The following is a 20,297-nucleotide window of genomic DNA, read 5'->3' as shown; positions in this document are numbered from 1 at the left end:
TGTCTAGCAGTGTTTGAACTCCCTAAGTGGAGTCTCCCTAAGGGAGACGTCTGAGGTCAGGGATCGCCCAGAGGCCTCCCAGCCCCCAAGCCGTCCCCTCGGCCTCAGTGCAGATGGGCGGACACAGCCGGAGTGGACGCAGCCGACACTGGCAGAAGTCAAGGTGCCGTCTTCTACCGCGCTTTTCACACAAATTGAAGAGGGCGGAAAGAAAGATCTCCCGGCCGTCAGAAGAGACCCCAACAAGAGCAGCGAGTGACGCAGAAGGAGCTGAATGTTCCTGCCCAGACTACATATGGCGTCGGTCGCAGTGGGAAGAGTTGTGTATAATGAACTCTCCAAGGGATGGAAGGCAAAGAAATTCCTTATTTCACAACGAGATTTTTCAAATTGAGTGTCCCTATTCCAAGCAACGTGGGTTATCGATTCCTTTTCTCCATAAGAGAGTTGAGCTTGTCAAGGCCACGCAGGACCACACGTGTTGGCAGAGTAGAATCGGGGCTCTCAGTTTTGTTTCTACCTAATTGTTCGACGGTTTTCTGTAAGCGAACCACAGGGCACCTGGGACAGATGAAAGCTTGGAAACGTGTATGATTAGTTCCGTCCAACAATCAGTTCCTGGGGCCTGCTGTATCAAGCACTATGCTAGTCCCTAGTGACACGAAATTAAATAACTCAGAGTCGTCATCCCCAAAGAGTTCACAGCAAACTGGAAGCTAAGAGTAGGGACGAAGTCTTCCCTATTAATCCTAGTCCTTTGGATCGCACGCAAAACTTCGTCTCGAGCTCAGAAGGTCTCATACGTGCCTGGGTGGTAACTCAATCATTACCTTCTCCATAGTTTTCAGAACAACCGGGTAATTGTTGAAGAAATTGGTATATATGTTCAACTGGCTTCCAAACTTTAGGAATATTTCTCCCACGCCGTGGGCCGGGCCCCATTCCTGCAGTCTGTCTCTCAGGTGGTCTAGAAACTGCCTGCCATAGGAGAGAAGCATGCCCGTGAAAGAGTGGCCAGAGATAACCTGGAAACTGAAAAACCAGGTTAGTTGTCATCAGCGCAGGCTGGCAGGGCTTTGGTCCAGTCGTTTTGCCTTGACACAGAGCAGGGCAGGTCTGCCAGGAAAGGGGGAGGAACTGGGGTGTGAGGACGTGGGTTGCCTCTGGAGAAGCCTCATCTCTCCTCACTTCCTTGAGCCAGAAGCCCCGGCCGGCCTCCGGAGGCCTGCCCCGGTCAGCACCCCTCCCACATGGCCAGCCAGGAGGGCGGCAAAGGTTTCTTAAAGTCCTCAGAGGAGAGTGACTGATTCGCTTCAAATGCCACCCCCCTCCCCGGCCCCGTTTCCCTGAGACCCTAAGGTTGTCCTTCATTCCACCCTTGACGGGACTTGAAACCAGGGAGAGGCTTGTTCAACCTGTTCCTTTTGCAGGAGCTGGGGGGGGGGGAGGGGGCACGGAGTGTGAGGCACTTCTGAGTCACCTAGAGAGGTGACTCTGCCTCTGGCAGAGAGGCACCAGCTCACTCTGTCTTTACCGCTGGTGCACGTGGTCACGTTTCTTTGTCAACTGGGGTGTACGTGAAACAACCTGCTGTCATTGAGTCGACACCCCAGCCTTGGGTTCTCGAAGTACAGTATCCTAGTGACTTGACTCCATGAAATCCTTTGTTTTCGTTCCCTTTGCTCACCTGGGCACTGCTGATTAAAAACAGTGACAGGCACTCTCTCTCAAAAAATCAAAATAAAATCAATAAAAGGGGCACCTGGGTGGCTTAGCTGCTTAGGCGTGCAACTCTGGATTTTGGCTTCAAGTCATGATCCCCTAGTCATGAGATCAAGCCCCACAACTGGCTCTGCCCTGAGTGTGGAGCCTGCTTGGGATTCCCTCTCTCTCTCTCTCTCTCTCTCTCTCTCCCTCTCTCTCCCTTTCTCTCTCTCTGCCCCTACTTGCACCCTCCCCACCACCATCTCAAAAACAAAACAAAACAGAGAGTTCTTCCCATCACCTTCTGCGTGAACAATATAGTGAATACAAAATCCCCAGGCACTCAGCTCACTCCTTGAACCACAGCATCGAACTGAGGCAGGGATAAGCCCCCAGGAGTTCTCACTCTTGGTCACAGCCCAGCAGCATGAGCCCTCTCTCGTGAGATGATCAGGGGCTCTGAGCAGGGCAGAGAAGAGCCTCTGTACAGCTTTTGAAATAATTAAGGGTGGGCTCCTCCCAAGGCATGATGAGTGAATATTTGACAGGTAAAATATAAACACAGAGTTTACCTGTTGAGACTTAGAATCCGCAAAACGTCGGAGAAAATGATCCGGATATTTGCAGCACCCAGAATCGCTCTATTTGATGACAGGGCTGCTTGCAGTGGTGCTGCGTAGACCTCTCTCACCGTTTCCAGCATCTGTACATATTTTCTCTCACTCCGTAAGAGTTCCCTGACAACCCCCGTTCGCTTTCCAGCCGAGTCCATCTGGAGCTTTCTCTCCTGTAGAAAGGCATTAAGGACTCACAGGGAAAGCAGAATGACTCTTTCCGTGTTTACAGCCTCCAAGAGCCTGAAAGCTGAAGGAGGCAGAGAAATGACCGACGAAACAGTCGGGCGGTCATTCTGAGATTCCCCCTTTGGGGTTTACAGCATACAAGGTTGAAGGGGACCTTGATAGGGGACTGTGGTGGACCCTGCTGACCACGGCTTGATCCGGTATCACCAACTAGCCCCTCCCATCGGGCCAGTCTTGGATCCCTAGGGGGCCAGACTGAGGCTCGATGTCTATCCATCTGGTCTACTTGAATACGTATTCGGTGACACGTGCTAGGTGGTCACTACACAACGATGGGAGGGCACAGAGCCTCGCCTCCATGATGGTGATAGTCCAGTGAGGAAGCCTTTGGGTTGCCCACTCTTGATTGCTCTCCTGTGCCTTTTCCCCAGTGTTTACTGATTGATTTATAGTGTTTTATTGACAACACTGCAGACAGAAGAACTGAAATGAGCTAACCCTCCTATCAACTAATCTGCTTCGAAATTAATTTTCAGTGCTGGGACTAAGTAATTCTTTCTCTTCTATCTGCACTTTTCAAAAGTTGGAAAATGAGTATCCTTACAATAGAAAACAATGAAAATATTTAATTTTTAAAAATGCAATGGCCTTGTGTTTGAGCCTAGAACTATTAATACTCTTAGAACACAATTTCTCCTTCTCCCTTAAGCCCTCGGATGCCCCACACCGCCCCAAATGAAATATAACAATACGAAGTGTAATGCCATGTGATCTTTGCCCAAAACAAATCAACCATAACTTCATGAACCAGAATTCAAGTATAAAGTAAATGTAAGAGAAAAACCAGAAAACTCACTCTATGAAATACTATAAACACGCTGTTTTGGTAAAGTTTTATCTTTCAAACACAGGATCTATCTATCTATCTATATCATACCCATTTAGACATTCCTAATGAGTTAAAAAAAAAATACATTTATAGCCCCACCTGGCAGCTGGTTTGGAGCCCGTATTATACTTTTATGTGTACAAATGTTTTTAAAATATTGGAGTTCTCCAATATTTTTAATCATTTTAAATTGAGGTTTCAGTTGTCAAACCTATTGTCTTAAAACCATTGTCAGGTGTTGTGACCAACAGTGAGATGAGATACTCTCATATTCATGGTGCTATGTGAACCCCCTTCTCTCTGGTGATTCCGGGGGGTGTACCCGAGGGTGAGCGAGCACCCACGCCATGAGGTCCACACGGGCAGCACTGTGGCAGGTGGATTCCCCAGAGCATGGCCAGGCTTGGGAAGGAACTCCACGGTTGAGCTCAGGGCTGTGGGATTCAAGTTTCTTTCTCGGCAGGCCGTGTGACTTTAGGGAAGTCATTTAAGTGTTCTAACCGTAGTTCCTCATCTACAAAATGTCGCCAACATCTACCTTAAGGGATTGTGAAAAGGAAAACAGGATGAATTTGCAAACGTGGGATGAAGAAAGGCAAAGCAGCTTGTGTGTGCTGTGTGTTAGGGCACGATGGGACCAAGCCTCGACCTCCTCCATGCCCTCCCCTTTGGAAACAGAAAGACAGGGCCCTGAATGTTATATTCAGCCTTCGAAGTCAGACTACGAGTTGGTGGGTCATTTAGAAACTGTGAAGCTTTATGTCCGTGTGCCATTTCTCTAAATGCTGTCCTCCTGTCATATTAGAAAATCAGAGTAGGGTGTCTGGGTGGCTCAGTCATTAAATGTTGGACTTGGGCTCAGGTCATGATCTCATTGTTCATGGGCTCTAGCCCAGAGCCCTGGGTTGGGCTCTGTGCTGACAGCTCAGAGCCTGGAGCCTGCTTCGGATTCTGTGTCTCCCTCTCTCTCTAATTTTTTTAAAAAAAAAAATTTTTAAAGGAAAAGGAAAGAAAAAAAAATCAGAGTAGCACAGAGATGGCTCTTGCTCCCAAGATGTTAATTGGTTAATTTCTTGGTTAATTTCTTTTCAGACCAGGACAGATTCAAAAGAAAAATCTACCTGTTGGATTCCCTCACTTATATTTAAGGTTTTCCCCCCCTAAGGGAAACTGTCAAGAAAAAAGAACCAGAATAAAGGCTGACGCCTTTTGTTTTTGGCGGGGGGGGGGGGGGGGGGGGGGGGGGGGGGGGGGGGGGGGTCAGGAGCAAAACAATGGAGAATTCTTACTATATAATCATTGGCTTACCAGCTTAACCAGCGTCTCAAAATTTAGATCGTCTTTGCTGAGACTTGATTTTGCGTCCTGAGGGTTGTCTTCTCTAACATTTCTTTCCTGAGGATTAAATGCAGACTTGATTATTTGGAGGCAGGCCTTGGGATGTCTAAATGCCCGGTGGGTGCTGTGCCTACGGGAGGCTCTCAGTAGCTGTCTGCCTTCAGCCCCAACCACGGTGCTCCCCAGACACAATGAACTAAGCACTTGACACAGTTGATGACTCTCTTAAATTAAATCTTATGTTAAAAAAAGTAAACTTTAGCTTCCTAGGAACTACATTATACTTGAGAAACTGAATTCAGTGCAGCCCCCCTTCTCCCTGGGAGGCAGGAGAGAGACTCTGCTCCTTGAGGCGGGGGGGGGGGGGGGGGGGGGGGGGGGGGGGGGGGGGGGCGAGGGGGGGGTTGGGGGGAGCTTATCTGCTCACTGAGGCACGAGGAATCCCACACATTCCAGGCCTCTGCCTCAATTCTGCTGTCATTTGTCAGTTGAGGACAAATGGCTTATCTTACTTTTAAAGTTACCAGAAGGGACATCTGGGTGCCTCAGTTGGTCAAGCGTCTGACTCTTGATTTTGGCTCAGGCCCTGATCCCGGGGTCATGGGATCCAGCCTGCGATGGGCCCTGCGCTGACAGCGGGGACCCTGCTTGGGATCCTCTCTCTGCCCCTCCCCTGCTCTCACTCTCTCCCTTCTCCCTCAAAAATAAATCAGTAAACATTAGAAAAAATAATAAAATGGCCAGAAGAAAAAGGGCACAGCACTTTGTAAAATCCACCCTTTTGTCACTCTAATGAAAATGTGTCAGAAACAATCCACATGCTCTCTCTAGAACCTGTTTCCACATTTAAAATTTTTTTTTTTCAACGTTTATTTATTTTTGGGACAGAGAGAGACAGAGCATGAACGGGGGAGGGGCAGAGAGAGAGGGAGACACAGAATCGGAAACAGGCTCCAGGCTCTGAGCCATCAGCCCAGAGCCCGACGCGGGGCTCGAACTCACGGACCGCGAGATCGTGACCTGGCTGAAGTCGGACGCTTAACCGATTGCGCCACCCAGGCGCCCCTGTTTCCACATTTAAATAGAGCTTATTCTTTCTTCATGTTCCCTTGTGGCTTTCATATAAAGTAGCACATCAAAAAACAAAAAAAAAGTCCCACCTGCTGCCTGCAGGGTCCTCCCTAGCAAGGGAACAATGGTCCCGGGTTTGTGGTGAGAGGTAAGGATGATTCCTGCTCATCACTGCTGCCTTTCCTAGTCAAAGATAAAACTACTCATGGTAACCCCTTGAGTTCTATGGCGAGAGTGGGGGGAAAAAAAATCAATGTATAACCAAGACTTTGTTTTTGGGTGTTTATTTTTTATTTTATTTTTTTATTTTTGGGGGGTTTTGCCTTATTCTACTCAGGCAAAAGGAATCTTTGTTTTGTAACTGCAGCCGTTCTTTATGGCTACCCGAAGTAAGAGCCCTGGTCCCCCAGCCACAGTCAGCTGGCTTCTCCCCGGCTTGCAGAGGTCCCACCTGAGCCTGCGCACTTCGCAGCTGCCCCAGAGTCTTTCCACCATTTCTTTTGCTTCCCCCATTTGTGGATGTCCCCTGTTAGCCTGCCATGTGTTTATACTCCTGCTGGGGGTGGGGAGGGGGGCAGGAATCTACTCTGAATCTTGGCAAAATCAAAGTTTCTATGAATGGAACACACTCTCTTCTTTCAGCGTAAACAGCAGTGCTGGTGATTTAATAGAGACATGATGACTTCAAGCCGTCAGTGGTGACAATGACGCCAATAGTTGTAAAGATAGACGTGGCTGCAGACATGCAATGGGAACGACACTCAAACTGACCCAAGGTTAAGAGAATCGAAACGGGACAGAATCGTCTGTGGATCTCACATATAAGGGAGACCGCCTCACCCGGGACATCATCCCGTTGCGCAGGCTCGCACGAGTGCTTCTGCACGGCCCCCCGGACCACCCTGGTTATAGAGAACCTGTTCACTCACACTGGGGCTTTGCTTCACCTCTGGCTCAGCAGCAGCCACTTTATTAAGCATCAATTTTTCTTTGTGGATAGCAAGTTGATTTGGCGTGTGAATTTTGTTTGAATCTAAAAATAACAAGTTTTCTCACTGTATACGATATGTATAATTTCGTTACATTTCAGAGACGATTTTTAAATTTAAGACATCATCCCTTATTTTCTTTTTAGGGATGAACTCAGAGGAAGTGACGGGGCAACAAACTTGGCACATTTATAAGGAAACTACTGTTTGGGGCTGGTGGGCCTATGCCTTCACTCCCTCCATGACATATAAGGGAGGCCATTGATGACATGGTAGGAACTTTCCTGCCTTGTTTGCCTTTTCCAGATTATTGCCGATGCTTCTCCCACAAGACACTCAGTGCCTGAATTAGGGGCAGAAATAGCTGTGAAAATGACAGGTAGAACTCAGGAACAACCATGGGTCTGCTTGTAACCTGTTGCCATGGTTGTACAGTATCAGTGTAAACACTAGAGTGAGTCACTACTGCCCAGGGAGACAGATAGGATCTGATTGGACAGATGGTAGGTAGACAGATAGACAGACAGACATGTGCATATACCTCTATCTGTATATACATATATGGGCAGAGTCTGGGCCATCTGGATGGAGGGTAGGCCCTGCCCGGTCATACCTTCAGAAACAGCTCTGTGTGTGTGTGTGTGTGTGTGTGTGTCTGGTCCTGGATTTGGCAGGCAAGTCCTCTTACAGAATCCCCTATGGAATGGTCTAAACCAATTATCCCAGCAGAAACCGTTATTTTCCATTCCTATGGCTGTTAAGTTTGTGTGTTCTTCAGGACAAATATCTACAGTTTATTTATTATTTATGCATTTGCCGTTTTTAAGTAGGCTCCATGCCCAGCACGGAGTCCAATGCCAGGCTTGAACTCAGGAGCCCGAGCTCAAGACCTGAACGGAGAGAAAAAAATCAGACGCTGAGCTACCCAGACACCCCAATATCTACAGTTTAAAAAATAAACTCCGATGTGTGGAGAAACTCGATTTCTCTATTGTATCCTAATTCCACACCTATGTTTAAGCTGTGGTTTTTCTTCCTGGAAGTCCCCGACTTTGTTTCGTGGGCTTTGTGCACAAACTCTTAAATATTAAATAATAGAAAACCAAATAAGAATGTAACACATATTTTTCCTAATTTGATTTTTGTTTTAAATCAAGGACATTTCTAGGCATTGAGTCTTCGGATTCTGTACTTCTATTACTGGCAGGTGATGGGACATTAGCAGGCCTGCTTCCCAGCAACGAGGCAACTTGAAGTCCAAACATTCTGTGTTATTTTATCAAAATGATTAGATGTTTAGGGGCGCCTGGGCGGCCCACTCAGTGAAGCGTCCAACTATTAATTTCCGCTCAGGTCACAATCTCACGATTTGTGGGTTCAAGCCCCACACCGGGCTCTGTGCTGACAGTGCGGATAAATATACATATTAGATATATTAGACATAATATATATTAAAATTAAATTAAATATTATATATGTATATACACATATATACATATATACACATATATATACATATATACACAATACACACATATATACGTATATATATCTCCTATTACTTCTGGTTCTCTGGAGAACCTGACTAATGCGTGGTCTGCAAGAGTCTTTTGAAAAGACAGATTCAGAGATGGGGCATGAGGGAAGCAGGGCTCTGACCTATAAAAGGCTTAGATGTCCCTGAAAATGTCTTAAGACTCTTCTTCGAAAGGAAGCTTGTGCTTGAGAAAAATAAGTCACTTCGTGGGGGTGGGGGGCAGGTTAAACCAAGGGTCCTGCTCTGGTAACAACCAAGGGGTGGGTGTGCATAACTGCATGGCTTTCATTTTGCTGAGCAATCTGGGGACTTGGCAGAGGGGACGCTGCTGCCGGAAGGTCCTCCGTGGTTGCCTCTCCTCCACTGTGCTGTCCACTAAAGAAGTGTGAAGAGAGGCTTCCAGAATAGCAGGTTAATAGCCTGTTATTTGCCTGCTTGATAGAACTCACAGGTCTATTCCCACTAACAGTCTCCATGGTGAGTCTGTGTTTGGGGTGGTGTCCCCAGCCTTGAAGCAAGAGGTGATTTTTCTATGGGCATCACATGACATTCTATGGACATCATCTGAAGTGATATTGTCTTAGAAACCAGCTCTCTGAATGACAATGCGGTTTTCCGTATTTCCTGAATCTGTATTATTTCACTGAACCAAGAATGGGTGGATTCTGAACATAGTACTGGCAAAATTATTCTTGTTTGCTTGAAGAACTGGCTTTGAACCCACCTTTTTTCCTTTTATGAATCTGAATTTCAACTAAGAAAAGAACACATCCTACTTTTATTTTAAAAAAAAATGTCCTGGATTGCAAATGAAACCATTTTCTTGGGGCGTCTGGGTGGCTCACCCAGCAAGTGGTTAAGCGTCCAACTTCAGCTCAGGTCATGATCTCACAGTCTGTGGGTTCGAATCCCAAGTCGGGCTCTGTGCGGACAGCTCAGAGCCTGGAGCCTGCTTCGGATTCTGTGTCTCCCTCTCTCTCTCTGCCCAGTCCTGCTCTTGCTCTGTCTCTCAAAAATGAATAAACGTTGAAAAAAATTTTTTCTTAAGTTTTCTCTCGAATCAATCTCAGGACTCCACTGAGCAAGCTGCTTAATGCAAATGATGGACTCTGTTCCCGGGGCCCAGACCGTGTCTCTCTAGTCAAGGAGTGCAGCTTCCGGCATTAAGTGGCTTCACTCTGATTAGGAAACTACAAAACACCCTTTTTTTATAATAATCCATGAGAAGGAAATTCGTAGGAAAAATGACAAGTTGAAAGCTTTCCAAGTAGAATTATCATTACTGTGTATGAATTTCTTAACCACGTGTGTCTAACAGCACAGCAATAACCTTACCTTCATGAATAAATCGAATGTTGCTTTGGGGTCACATTTTGTCAGAATAACATCTTCTCCAAAATCCTTGCTTTCTTTACTACTTCTCTTCAGCAGAAAATTTGACAAAAATTCCAGAGGTTTGTCCTAAAAAAATCAACCCCCCACCAGAAGAAAAAAAGAAATTCCAATGAAAACATTCATCTGAACCCCGTTCATGCTCTGTCTCTCTCTGTCCCCAAAATAAATACACGTTAAAAAAAAAAATTTAAAAAAACATTCATCTGAAATACAGGTCGATCAAAGTGCAGCAGAAAAGAGCAGCGTTTTCTTCTTTCTACCTTAATTTAAGTCTAGGAAACAAAGTATTATTCAACTAAAATCTGTAAATGGTACTTTGTAGTTAATTTTGGTTCTCTTATTGTCCAGCATCTCTCAGTGGCTGTGTTTTACAACCTGATATAATCTCTCAGGGGAATTGTTCATACAAAGAGATAATATGGTTAAAAAAAACATCAATGCAAACTAAAAATGTATTTAAGTATTGGGTTTTTTAAGTTGGCCTTCTTCGAAAAAAAAAAAAAAGAAAAAGGTTGGCTTTCTTTGAAGGAACACTTACAGAATTATCTTTTGAAAGTTCCATCAATCCATCTGCCAGAGCTTGTGCAATTTCTTGGTTATTCAGAATGTTAGCCACACTCATGTGGTCAAACATGAATTGCCCTGCGAATATATAAGGCCATCTGCCTTGTAATTGATTTACGTAAGAGAGATGTGATCAAGCAGAAAAACAATTCAATCCTCACCATTGCTTTTTAGTGGATAACAATGTGAAGAATAAAAAGCAAAATTCCACTATGCCATGGGGGCTATCTACCATGATAAAATATAAATTGATCAAGAGTAACCAAATGTGCAGCATACGAAAAAGTACCCATCCTGGTAAGGCTGACATTAAATAGAATATATAAATTGGGCAATAAGGAGGGAACATGTGAAAATAAATCTTGTAAGTTTAAATTGTAGATTCTCAATCCCACCCAAAATGTCTCCTCACTCCCCTTTATCTATGGGCTCAAGTACATAAATACTTTAAGTCTACAGGAAATAACATACACACATAGTTACACAGACATCTTTTATGTTTTTTAGTGTTTTAAACAACATACATTTATGTGAAAATGATTTTATTCCATTTAACTTCTTCTTGCTTACAAATATTATTTAAAAATTCTTCTCTTGGTACACCTGGGTGACACAGTCGATTAAGTGTCCAACTCTTTTTTTTTTTTTAATTTTTTTTTCAACGTTTATTTATTTTTGTGACAGAGAGAGACAGAGCATGAACGGGGGAGGGGCAGAGAGAGAGGGAGACACAGAATCGGAAACAGGCTCCAGGCTCTGAGCCATCAGCCCAGAGCCCGACGCGGGGCTCGAACTCACAGACCGCGAGATCGTGACCTGGCCGAAGTCGGACGCTTAACCGACTGTGCCACCCAGGCGCCCCAAGTGTCTAACTCTTGATCTTGGCTCAGGTCATGATCTCACAGTTCGTGGGATCAAGCCCCACATCAAGTTCTGTGCTGACAGCATGGAGCCTGCTTGGGATCCTCCCTCCCTCTTTTTCTGCCTCTCTGCTGCGTGTGCTTGCTCTCTCTCTTTCTCTCTCTCTCTCTCTCTCAAAATAAATAAATAAACATTTAAAAAATTCTTCTATCTTGAAAAAGCTAACTTTCTCGCTTTTCTTTTTGGTCCTTAATACCTATGAAAAAACCAGGAGAAATAATTTCTCCCTATTTATAGCCTCATAAGCATTTTTCAGTATTGGCTGAACATCCACTAAATGTGGTCAAGTGGATAGTACATGAAACCAAGAATAGCTCTCCCAGTTTTGCCCTGTTTTGGAGGCACTGATGTAAAGAGATGCAGAACATATACTGACGTAAAATATCTACATGTATAGCTGTGTTTTATGGCTCTTGTACAGACAGTTATTGTGGCAAAAGACATCAATAAGAAACAGGGCAGGGAAGGGAAGGAAGAAGTAAGACACAACTAACTACTGGCTTGATTTCAGGGGTGTTTAAGGTAGATGGGAACAGTTAGGGATAAATTGAATAGGCAGTTAAAGATGGGAGGGTTTACCAGATGATAAACAAACAAAACAAACCAAAAAAACCCACCCTCATTTTAAAGGAGGGACTGACTTAGGGGAAGGTCCAATACAGAAAACTGTTTCCAAGACTCTATTGTGATAAATCAGTCATGAGTAAGGAGTGTGAATGGGAAAATAAATTCAGTGATGCCAGTGGGCTCAGCGGAGGACCATGGAGCCCATCACCAAATTGAGGATTTTATATAGAAAATAAATAGAACACCACCCCAGAGCAATTTAAGTAATGGGTGCTGTGTCTAAGAGGAGCTTACCTTTTAGAGCAGATTGTGGTGGGAAAAAGGGCAGAGCCCTCTGGCCTAGCAAACACTTAGTGAGTTTTGTCTAGGTCAACTGCCTGGCACAGGATTAGTCAGACGGTATCATTTAAAATGAACTAGCTTTGGGGCGCCTGGGTGGCACAGTCGGTTAAGCGTCCGACTTCAGCCAGGTCACGATCTCGCGGTCCGGGAGTTCGAGCCCCGCGTCAGGCTCTGGGCTGATGGCTCAGAGACTGGAGCCTGTTTCCGATTCTGTGTCTCCCTCTCTCTCTGCCCCTCCCCCATTCATGCTCTGTCTCTCTCTGTCCCAAAAGTAAAAATAAAACGTTGGAAAAAAAATAATTAAAAAAAAAATAAATAAATAAAATGAACTAGCTTCAGCATTTTGAAGATGAACATATTTGTTCTCATTGGCTATTCCTTACATTCGAAAGGAGATATGAAGGACAAAGGGAATCAAGTTTTACTGAACAGGTGCAAAGGTGAATGTTCGCTTGAGCCATTCCTAAACTTGTATTTGCTGCGGAAGCAGAATAAGCCTCATAACTCACCTGCAACAAAAGTAGCAAGAGTTCTTACCTATTATCTTGGCACTGATGTTCTTTTGCAACTCCTTGAAGAGAGGACTTAACTGTTTCCTTACTGATTTCAAGGTGTCTTCCAGAAAGTCCGCGAGGCTGGACCACATCTGCAGCTTTGACTCACTGAAGTAGATGCCAAAGGGATCCCTTTCCCACGGTCGTCCCAGCCAATCACTGAGAACTGACAGTAGTTTCTCCTTTTATTATTGCAGGCTTAATATCTTTCTCCTTAGAAGACTAAGATAAATACCCATGGTCTCCTTTCAAAGGTAAAATTACAAACTCAAGAAGCACACAATGAATAATTTCAAATACCTATCTATTCTTTGATAGGTAAGGCTGACATGTTATATTTGAAAACAAAATTAAGTAGCCGCTGGCTTTGTAGATCAGGAAGCAGAGTGGCCATCTGGGTAAGAATATACTGACTTTGCTTTACATCCTAAAAAAGAACATACAAGAAAATCCCACTCGGCCTGGCTTCCCCATCATGCCATCCAGAGTCATCTTGGGCTCGCCAACCCTCTAGCTTTCTTACATCATGTCAAGTTGCTCTCTCTCTCTAAATCTCTCTCTAAAACTGTAATGGGTGCTTAAGAGAGTTCTCTCCTCGAAAATCAATTACTGAATGATACTGTGGCATGTGAAATCTGATTTTCTGTCCCGGATGGATAGGTAGCCTTATTTGATTCCTGTCCCTCATTTTTATTGATAGACATGGACAACTCTTTAGAAGATGTTTCCCTAGAAGAAAACTAAGAAGAAGAGAGGGAAAAGGAGGACGAACAGAAGGCAGAGGAGACAGAGGAGGAGAAAAAGAAGAAAAGCTTCCCCAGAAAGAACAGTGTGTGCAGGCTGATGTCCCACCCTGCCAGGCTGATGTCCCCTCTCCATAAGGCCCCATATGCTATCACATGGCAATGCAGTGATATAAACTAAAGTGAACGAGTGACTTCGGCTACAAAAATCTATCAGGCCAATGTGCTTTCTGTAGATATGTGGAAACTTGTCCCTTACAAGTTCCAATCATGCCAGTTTTTCCCAGGCTCGAAAGTCTTTTGGCATCTGGCATTAGAGAAGTCATGCTTTACATGGTTTCTACGTGGCCCCAAACCCAGGTAATAGGAGGCCAGGGAGTTTTAAAGGGGGAAATGATTATATTACCATTACTGTAGCAGAGCAATGTGGTCCTCTTGCTGGTCAGCCCATGTCACATTTAGATTCAATATTTGCAACTTTTAGTATCTAAATCAAATTTTGCTCGCAGATGTATTTTATCTTTGTTTTTCCTCTCAGATAATGCAGTTGAGTTGGAACCTGAGCAAGCCCCTTCACCATCACTCTAGAGCTGCAATTCTTATTTCCAAATGACACTATATTGATTATATCTCACTAAGAAGAATTATTCTTTATTATTTCTCTAGATCAGCAACTATACACGTTTAACTGTTAAAAATGACGTTTTCCCAAATGTGCATCAACCGATGAATAGATCAAGAAGATGTGGTTTATATATACAATGGAATACTCACTCAGCAATGAAAAAGAATGAAATCCTGCCATTTGCAACAGCGTGGATGGAACTGGAGGGTATTATGCTGAGTGAAATAAGTCAGCCAGAGAAAGACAGACAATCATGTTTTCACTCACATGTAGAAGTTGAAAAACTTAACAGAAGGCCATGGGGGAAAGGAATGAAAAAAAATATATATACAGTCACAAACAGAGAGGGAGACAAACCGTAAGAGACATTTAAATGCAGAGAACAAACAGAGTGGAAGAGAGTGGGAGAGCGGGGGGGGCGGGGGGGCGGGAAAATCGGTGACGGGCATTGAGGAGGGCACTTGTTGGGATGAGCACTGGGTGTTGTATGTAAGTGATGAATCACGGGAATCTACTCCCGAAGCCAAGAGCACACCGTATACACTGTATGTTAGCTAACTTGACAATAAATTATATATTTAAAAACATGATGTTTTCAATAGAGTTTGTCCACATGATGGTTTGAAGCGAATATCTGCAATAAATAACCCCTTTCTAAGCAAATGACTGAGCGGCAGGCAATGACATAGTTTGAATAGCGACAGCATTCCTTCAGAGAAAGAATGGAAGACAGTAATTGACATGAGTCAGAACCGGTATTATTAGCTGTGCTGTGTCTTTTGGTGACCCTGGAGTTGGTGGATGTTACCGGGCACTGTGGTCAGCCCCGTGTACTTACTGTGTTGGTAAGAGCCAGTTGCAATCCCAGTGGGGGCAGTAAAGAACGTGCCAGTTAGCTGAGACAGCTGAGAAAGAACTTCTATTCCTGCCTCTGCGCAGTCAAAAATACTGTCATTAGTTTACTCACAGGTTTTGCCTTGGAACAGTTAAGTATTACTTAGGAGCACTAAGCTGGCTAAGAAAGGCCGCGAGGACTTCTCATCTTCGATCCAAATCCCTCATGGAACAGTCCACAAACACTTCACAGCTCACCCCTAAGTGCCGAGGTCCAAACACTTAATCTATGGGGACTACACAACAGGGTGGAGAGAGATGGCATGAGGTTTGACCTGGTGCTTATTTTCAAATTCAGAATACTCAGGCCAAAGGCAGAGAAAAGTCTACATACATTTTCGAAAATAGTTTGACTCAAAGGAGAAGTCTCATTGTAAGAATACAGATTTAAAACTCTTGAAACTTGAATACAGCGGTCAAAATTAAGTATGGCATTAATTTCACCCCTTCTTCAGTGACACAGCATAAAGATGGAATTATTAAATTCAGCACATAGAGTGAATTACTTTGAATGAAACTAATATATTGGGCTATATATTTTAACTCTTTGTGGTCTAAGAATAAACAAATTACCTCAAACTGTTTCAATTGTTTGGGAAAAGATGGCAGTGGCTGAAAGGTTGGGATGTGTTTCGTTTACTGGGGTCTAGTCCTTGTTTTTTAAGTTTATATATTCGCTTTTGAGAGAGAGGGGAAGAGGGTGAGGGGCAGAGAGAGAGAGGAAAAGAGAGAATCCCAAGCAGGCTTCGTGCTGATAGCGCAGAGCCTGATGTGGGGCTCAGTCTCACAAACCGCGAGATCATGACCTGAGCCAAAATCTAGAGTTGGGTGCTTAGCTAACTGAGCCACCCAGGAAGCCCTACTGGGGTCTAATCTTTTAACTGACAAATGGTCCAGTGAAATCAGTAGAGTCCATAGGTATACCTACATATATGTGCTCAACTGATTTCAACAAAGATGCAAAAGGAAGGCACGGAGAAGAGGCGGTCTTTACAAGAAATGGCGGTGGAAAATGAGATATCCGTATGTTAAGGAAAAGAACCCACAAAACTTCAACCTGTACCTTTAACACTATGTAACACAAACAAATCAATGGATCAGAAACCTAAAAGTCAAAACAATACATAATTTAGAAGAAAGCATAGGAGAAGTCTTGTGAACTTGAGTCGGGTAAAGAGTTTTCAGATATGACACCGAAAGCATACTCTATAAAAGAAAAAAAAAACAAATTTGACTTCACAAAAATTAAGAACTTCATCTCTTCAAAAGGGATTGTTCAGAGAAGGAGAAGATAAGTCCCAGGGTGGGAGGAAATATTTGCAAATCAGTTTTCTAGACTACATACAGAGTTCTCAGTAAGACAACACACAACCTAATTTGAAAAATGAGCAAACGATTTGAACAGACACTGCAGCAAGGAAGACAAATGAACGGCAAATAAGCACATGAAAATATGTTCAGTATTATCGGTCATTAGGAAACTACAAACTAAAACCACAATGAAATACTACTGCACACCCACACAAATGGGTAAATTTAAGGAGACTAGTACCCAGTGTGGGGGTGCTACACAACTCAAGTTCTCATACACTGCTAGTGGAAATGAAAAATTCTACAACCACTTTGGAAAACAGCTTAGCCGCTGTTTAAAAAGTTAACACCAGGGGCGCCTGGGTGGCTCAGTCGGTTGAGCGACCGACTTGGGCTCAGGTCATGATCTCCCAGCTTGTGGGTTCGAGCCCCGCATCGGGCTCTGTGCTGACAGCCCAGAGCCTGGAGCCTGCTTTGGATTTTGTCTCCCTCTTTCTCTGCCCCTCTCCCGCTCCGTGTGTGTGTGTGTGTGTGAAAAATAAATATTAACAAAATAAATAGTTAACACTGATCGTATGACCCAGCTATTCTACTCCTAGGTATTTATCCAGAGAAATAAAAGCATATGTTCACACATAGGCTCATACCAGCTTTATATGTAAGACCCAGGAACTGGAAAGAACTCAAATATCAAACATCTATCAACAAGTGACTGAACCAACTGTGGTATATGTGTACGATGCAATAATTCCCAGCAATAAAAAAACAGTGGGCCATTGATACAAGCATCAAATGGATGGACCTAAAATAATTCTTCTGAGTGAAAGAAGCCTGACAAAAAAGAGTGCACGATGTATGTATGGTTCCATTTATAGAAAATTCTATAAAATACAAGCGAATATATTGTGAAGGAAAGGACAGTTGATTCATGGCTGGGGGTGGGGAGAAGTAGGAGAGAAAAATTACAGAGTGGCATGAAGAAGGGGGGGTGGTGACTAGGTTCGTTACCTTGATGTTTTATGGTTTCACAGGGCACGTATCCATATGTCAAAATTAGGCCAATGGCACCCTTTAAACAGTACGGCTTATTAGGTGTCACTTATACCTTCGTAAAGTTGCTTGAAAATGTTTAAATAATGTCCAAAACAGATAAATTTTAGGTTTGGGGCTTATGAAGCAACTGAGCGAATGACGATACCCTAACCGAGGAATCCCGGGCCAGGTGGGGGGGGTTTGGTGCTGAGGGGGCAACCCGGCCTTTTAGGTATGTTAACTCTGAGATGCCTCCTGGATGCCCAAACTAAACATTCGTATGAGGACGTCGAGCTAGCTATGAGTGTGCAGCTGGGAGATCGCAGAGCCGGAAGCACAAATTTGGGAGTCCCGGGCACATGGATCGGATTTAGAGTCGGGAGTGGGTGAGGTTGTCCAGGGAGAGAGCGCGGTGGTGGGAAAGGCCGGACAGCTCGCAGAGGGCGGGGAGCCGGCAAAGGACCCCAGGAAGGGCCCGCTGACGGAAGAGGCAGCGCAGGGAGAGGGTGGTGTTCCGGGAACGGAGAGAGGAGGAGAGTTTCCAGGAAGAGTGTCGGTGTGCGTGAAATGAGGAGCGAAGGAAGGGTGAGGAAAGTAGTCGGCATAGACCAGTGCTTCTCCCCGCGGGCCCCGGGAGCGGCAGCACCTGGGAACTTGTTAGAAATGAAAATTCTCAGCACCCCCCGCCCCCGGCCCCCGCCAGACCTACTGAGTAAGAAATGCTAGGACAAGGTCTAGCAATGCGTACTTAAAAAAAAAAAAAAAAAAAAAAAAAAAAAAAAAAGCCTTATGTATTTATTTTGAGAGAGCGGGGAAGGGATAGAGAGAGGTGGGGGAGAAAGAATCCCAAGCAGGGACTCGATCCCACACGGGACTCGACCCCATGAACTGTAAGATTATGACCTGAGCCGAAATCAAGAGTCCCATGCTTAAACCACAAGACCTCTAGGTGACTCAAATACACATGAACATTTGAGAACCACCGAGAAATCCGTATATAGGAGAGGGTACATAGGCGAGGGAACGTTTATGGTCTCCCTCTCTCTCTCTTTTTTTAGGACAGGAGCTGCTGCTACAGGTGATCCTGATTTGATAGGAATGACCCAATAAAAGAGGGTAGAGGCTGTCGAGGAGAACTGAGTGTAGGAATGCGGCCGTGAGGAGGTGAAAGGTGGTGAGATACAGAGTCCTAGCGGATGCCGGATCTCTGATTTGGGCAGAGGTGTGTCTTCCATCGTAACAGAAGGGAAGACAGAGAGCGAAGGTAAGAAGCGGGGGGGGGGGGGGGGGGGGGGGGGGGGGGAGGGAGGCGGTGGATTTGGTGGGGGGAGGGGAATTCGGGAGTTTTCTCAGGGAAGAAAAAGGCAAGGTCAACAGCTGAAAGCGGTTATTGAAGTATTGACAGAGGAGGAGCAGGGACGGTATAGTCCTCTCCAAGAGTGGGAAAGGAATTTACCAAAGGAGTTTACCAGGTGCTCGTCAGTGTTGCAATCTTATTCGACATTTATGCCGTCAAAGTCAAGTCAGATTAAAAGTCATACTACTTTTTTCAGCAGGCTTCAGCTGCTTTAGTGCAGGCAGGCGGAGGTTAGGTAGATGATGGTGTTTAAGGAACATTGGAATTTAGCCTGAGAAAGAGAGCCAAAGAAGTTCAGATTCTTTGCAAGAAACTAATGATAATGATGAACCATTAAACGCAGGTTTAACAAAGAAGGAACCAAGGATGAAGGCAAGGTTGATAGAGAGTGTAAAAGTGAGAGTGCATGCATGGGAGATCTTCAGGCAAAGAACTATTAGAGTAGGAATATTTGGAACATGGTTGTTGGAATATTTGGCACATGATTTGGAAGTGGTACTCAGGGAGAAAAATGCTGGAGATCAAGCGTTCAGAGGTAATACAGCTTCCGGGGATGACAAGCTCAAGAGTGATGACCGAGGTGGCAGAAAAGAGATTTTTGGACTGAGAACCTGGGATCTTTTGACTGAATCAGGGTCTTGATGGCTCATCCAGGTGGAAGTGACCGTTGACAAGAACTTTAGAGATGGTTTGGGGGCCAAAATGGTGGTGAGAAATCTGAGCGCCATTACGTTTCACTGGAGACAATTCTTTAAATTTTTTTTAATGTTTATTTATTTTTGAGAGAGAGAGAGATTGAGATCAAGTAGGGGAGGGGCAGAGAGAGAGGGAGACACAGAATCCGAAGCAGGCTCCAGGCTCTGAGCTGTCAGCACAGAGCCCAACATGGGGCTCGAACTCACAGACCAGGAAATCATGACCAGAGCAGATGTTGGACACTCAACCACCTGAGCCACCCAGGCGCCCTGAGACAATTCTTATATCACCAAATCTATTGTTCTTTTCCCCTTTTGCCCTTATTTTCAAGCCGTTCAAAGCTTTACTTTCCCAAATCCTTTGTTTTTGTTCTACTTCAGTTAAAATTTTTGCTTTGCTCTCATTATAAAAGTAATACTAGTTCGTTATAGAAAATCGGGACAGGGGCGCCTGGGTGGCTCAGTCCGTTGAGCTTCCGACTTCGGCTCAGGTCATGATCTCGCAGTCTGAGTTCGAGCCCCGCGTCGGGCTCTGGGCTGATGGCTCAGAGCCTGGAGCCTGCTTCCGATTCTGTGTCTCCCTCTCTCTCTGCCCCTCCCCCGTTCATGCTCTGTCTCTCTCTGTCTCAAAAATAAATAAAAACGTTAAAAAAAATTTTTTAAAAATCGGGACAAATAAGAGATCAAAGAAAAAGAAAAAAAGAAAAATCACTTATCTATTGTTAACACCTTGACATACATCCTTCCAAACCCTTTTCTCTACACACCCCACTGCCACTCCCACCTGCCCCACACAGATTTTAAACCGAGGAATCCCACGCCACCCATATTTGATTTCAAATGTAGAAAATCTGAAAAACTCATCTAGAGACAGATGCTGTTAATATTTTGTTGTATTTCCTCCTAGATTTTTCTATACCTATTTTCTATAATTAAGATTACATAATTATAATAACTGTGTAAGAA

General features: G+C 44.5%; 1 protein-coding gene across 2 annotated transcripts in view; it reads right to left on the bottom strand.

Moving 5' to 3' along the window:
• The window catches only part of ECT2L (epithelial cell transforming 2 like), an 82,404-nt gene that overhangs the window by 15,064 nt on the left and 47,043 nt on the right, over nucleotides 1–20,297 (bottom strand). For both annotated transcript variants that reach the window (XM_043592459.1, XM_043592460.1), the window contains exons 11-17: nucleotides 14,881–14,973; nucleotides 12,658–12,840; nucleotides 10,265–10,368; nucleotides 9,667–9,792; nucleotides 4,705–4,791; nucleotides 2,277–2,491; nucleotides 831–978 (exon numbers count right to left, since the gene is read on the bottom strand). In XM_043592459.1, the coding sequence (XP_043448394.1) occupies nucleotides 831–978; nucleotides 2,277–2,491; nucleotides 4,705–4,791; nucleotides 9,667–9,792; nucleotides 10,265–10,368; nucleotides 12,658–12,840; nucleotides 14,881–14,973 (956 nt within the window). The remainder of the gene's footprint in view (nucleotides 1–830; nucleotides 979–2,276; nucleotides 2,492–4,704; nucleotides 4,792–9,666; nucleotides 9,793–10,264; nucleotides 10,369–12,657; nucleotides 12,841–14,880; nucleotides 14,974–20,297) is intronic.

This window comes from Prionailurus bengalensis, chromosome B2 (genome assembly GCF_016509475.1).
Source record: "Prionailurus bengalensis isolate Pbe53 chromosome B2, Fcat_Pben_1.1_paternal_pri, whole genome shotgun sequence".
Taxonomy (NCBI): Eukaryota; Metazoa; Chordata; class Mammalia; order Carnivora; family Felidae; genus Prionailurus; species Prionailurus bengalensis.
Note: the sequence above shows the minus strand (reverse complement) of the source record. Positions and strands in the feature narration are given on the sequence as shown.